The sequence below is a fragment of the Eimeria acervulina genome, genomic scaffold (assembly GCF_000499425.1).
Source record: "Eimeria acervulina Houghton genomic scaffold, Eah_scaff2003, whole genome shotgun sequence".
Classification (NCBI taxonomy): Eukaryota; Apicomplexa; class Conoidasida; order Eucoccidiorida; family Eimeriidae; genus Eimeria; species Eimeria acervulina.
This window is the reverse complement of record NW_013548744.1, coordinates 1-3,577: the sequence shown is the minus strand read 5'-3', so window position 1 is coordinate 3,577 and position 3,577 is coordinate 1. Positions and strand designations below refer to the sequence as shown.

General features: G+C 34.5%; 1 protein-coding gene across 1 annotated transcript; it reads right to left on the bottom strand.

The window, feature by feature from the left end:
- Positions 1-221: 221 nt before the first annotated feature.
- EAH_00064530 (hypothetical protein, conserved) lies at positions 222-1,416 on the bottom strand (the record flags this gene model as incomplete). Its single annotated transcript, XM_013392956.1, has 2 exons — positions 222-488; positions 769-1,416. 2 exons carry the CDS (start codon positions 1,414-1,416, stop codon positions 222-224), a joined length of 915 nt encoding a protein of 304 aa, XP_013248410.1.
- Between the last annotated feature and the right edge of the window lie 2,161 nt (positions 1,417-3,577).

Sequence of the window (3,577 nt, the reverse complement as noted above, 5' to 3'; positions counted from 1 at the left end):
ATATATATATATATATAGGTATATATATTTATATCTATACATTTATATATATAATGTTATATATTATATATATAATATACATACATATATACATTATATGTTATACACACATATATATACATATACACAAATATATATATATATATTTATTATGTTATATTATATAATATTATTTATAATATATTGTTTATATTATATTATTATTATTTATATTATTTATATTACTTATATACACCTGAGATGCCTGTAGATTTTTTAATGCTCTCCATCGCCTTATCAAATATCTGAATTTGTTTTTTATACAGACGAATAGAGCGTCTATGAGCAGCATTAAGCAGCGTTGCTTTAAATATATCTTTTATTAGTTTTTCTTTTGCTGCTTCTTGCTGCTCGCCATCAGCAGCAGCACAAGCTGAGCTGCGAATTTGTGCTTGCAGCTTCTGATTGTCTTTGCTGGCTTGCTGCAGCATTTCTTTTAGTCGCTGCTCCTGCAGCAGCAAACCAGCAGCAGCAAACAGCAGCAGCAGCAGTAGCAGCAGCAAAACAGCAGCAGCAGCAGCAGCAGCAAGAATATAACAATATAACAATATATATGCACAACACAAACATATATCCTTCTCGCTCATGCTGCACCTGCTCCTGATGCAACGTTTGCTGCTGCTGCTGCTGCTATTGCTGCTGTTGCTGCTGCTGCTGCTGCTAGTGCTGCTGCTGCTAGTTCTGCTGTTGCTGCTGCTGCAGTTTGTGCTTATACTTGTTTTTTCGTACATGTTGCTTTAGGACTTGCTGCTTTTTTTCGAGCGTTTGTTTAAACTCTGCTCTTTCTTTATCTCTTTCTTGATAGAGTTTGCGTTTTGTCTGGAGAGCTTGCTGCTCTTGCTGCTGGAGCTCAGCAATTTGCTGCTTGATTGCATGCAGTTCACTTTGCTGCGCTGCTGCTTCTTTTGTAAGCAGCAGATGTGCTTGTTCTAATGAAAGTCTTTCTTTTCTTTGTTTGTCTATAGCCAGCCTTAATTCAGCAGCAAAAGATATCTCTGTATTATGTTTTGATGCAGCAAAAGCAACTCTGTCTTCGAGTAAATGTATTTGCTGCTCTGCTTGATGAAACTCTTTTCTTATATTTGGTTTATTAAAGGCGTAACGAGAGCGCTTGTCTTCATATTCAGCTTGTGCTCTTAAAGATGCATCAGAGAGATCTCTTAGCCTTCTTTTTTCTAATTCCAGCAGCCGAGTATGCTTTTGAATTGCAAATTGTGCTGCAGACACTTCAGCGTCACGCTGCAGCAACTCGGGAGCGCAGCAACGACTTCCTGCTGCTGCTGCTGCTGCTGCTGCTGCAGTTGTACGTGCTGCTTTTGCTCTTCCTGCTCGTGCTGCTGAGCCTGCAGCAGCAGTGTCAGGGTCCTCCCCTATCATTGTTTTAAAGACTTCTTTTCATAGGTTATTAAACAAAGAAAAATATTTACTTTAGCTCTCCATACCGGGTACACCTTAGAAACAAAGAAGTATAAGATAGTGTAGGTGTAGGCATCCGAAGCAAGAAAATATCTGTCTTATAAACTAAGATGAAGACATAAGGAGCTCTCCTCTTATATTATATCAATATAACAGCATAATATTCTTTCTTTAAACTCATTTTTGATAAACAAACTAACTAACTAAGCCCCAAGACTCTCTCTCGCAGGCCTCGCGCTCGAGCAGCGCCTTATAGAGAGAGCCCCACGTCCTTAAAGACGTTTCTGCTGTAAATAAATAAATAAATACGTAAATAAATAAATAAATAAATAAATATTAACAATATTAATTCAATAATTTAGAAAAAAAATAATGTTGTTGGTGCAAACAGATACGGCTCCCTCTGCAGTGTACATACACCGCAAGGTCACCCACACAACAGTGCTCGGCGCTTAGTATCAGAAGGTAAAAACAAAAGAGAAAAAAGAATTGTTTGTTTTGCTTTTTTTAATTTTTTAAATTAATTTATAACATTTATTTAATATATTTTTAAAGAAGAATTCCAGGGCTCTGCTTAGACATCCGCTGGCCTCCCTCATTTAAAATAAATGTACCGCAGAAAACTGTGTTTGCAGAAAGAAGTACATTTCTTTAAAATAATTCTTTTAAAATTCTTTTGAATATATTTAAATTTACTTCTTTTTTATTGTATTTCCTCTCGTATACTTCAGGCAGCTGCGTGTACTATGCGGGTACTCTTTTGCTCTATACAAAATACTTGAATGCCTAGACACGGGCAAGAAAGAAATTTAAAAGAAAATAAATAATTAAAATAAACTTATTGTATTATACTCGTAAGAAATAAATATAACAATTATAAAGAAGTTTAGTTTTTTATTAGAGGAGACACTGAGTTTAATTCATGCATTAACTGTCTTCTCTTGTCTCAGCTCCTTTATCCCAGGTCCATCATAACGATTCTTTTCTTGATTTCGTTTGTTGTTACAAACTTGTTTAAATAAAATACAAACGAAAATATCGTTATATATGAACGGTAAAGCCCAGATGCAGTCTATAACAATTGTTATTGTTAAAGACTCCATCTGGGCTTTACCGTTCATCTCCCACTACACCACTTCATTATACTTTAGCTTAAAACAAACTATAAATATAAATTTAAATATAATTAAGGTCTCCTTCCCCTCTAATATATATATGTATATATATACTAAGAGCTAACTTGTATATTAATTGCTATACCTACGTAAATACGCACATCTACGTATAATATTCTATATAAATACAAATATATCTATGTATGTACTTACTTCTACTTCATAAAGATAGTCTTTTCGCTCCTATGAATATATACAACCATAGTATGAAAAACAAATAAAAATAGATAAACGTGCATACACATATAAATATATATATATACATATATGTATACATATACACATATATATATACATACGTATATATACATATATATATATATATATATATATATATATGTATACGCATATACACATATATATATATATATATACATATCTGTAGTTGCCCCTGTAGATGCTGTTAAGAGAATGTTTGGTGTTTAAGTTGAAGGTAATAATAAATGAGAGCAGAAGAAAGACATTTTCTTCTTCCGTCTGATGGTAAGCGCAGCAGCAGCTAATGAACTGCTTTTTACAAATATACTTCTTCTTCCCACTTTTAACGTAAACCTGTCTGCAAAGCAACTGCCTTTCTTATTAGATAGAGGCAGCCCCCCAACTGTGGGGTGGGTGCGAGTGTATATTACACATACACTCAAGACGGGGGAGAAGAGGTCGTTATTTTGCTGCTGCTGCTGCTGCTGCTGCTTCTGCTGCTGCTGGTGCTGCTGCGCTTCTTGCTGCTTCGCTGGTAATAATAATAACAATAAAATTCGATGTCTCCCCTTCTTTCTCTCGGGGTATATAAACTTGTACATGCATGCAACACTCCGCACATTGATCTTTGGGGCTTTGTTATGAGCCACAGAAAGCAAGAAAACCAAACTGCATCAGGGGCCTGAAGTAATATATTTGATGCGAATTATATATTATATATTATATATTATATATTATATATTATATAT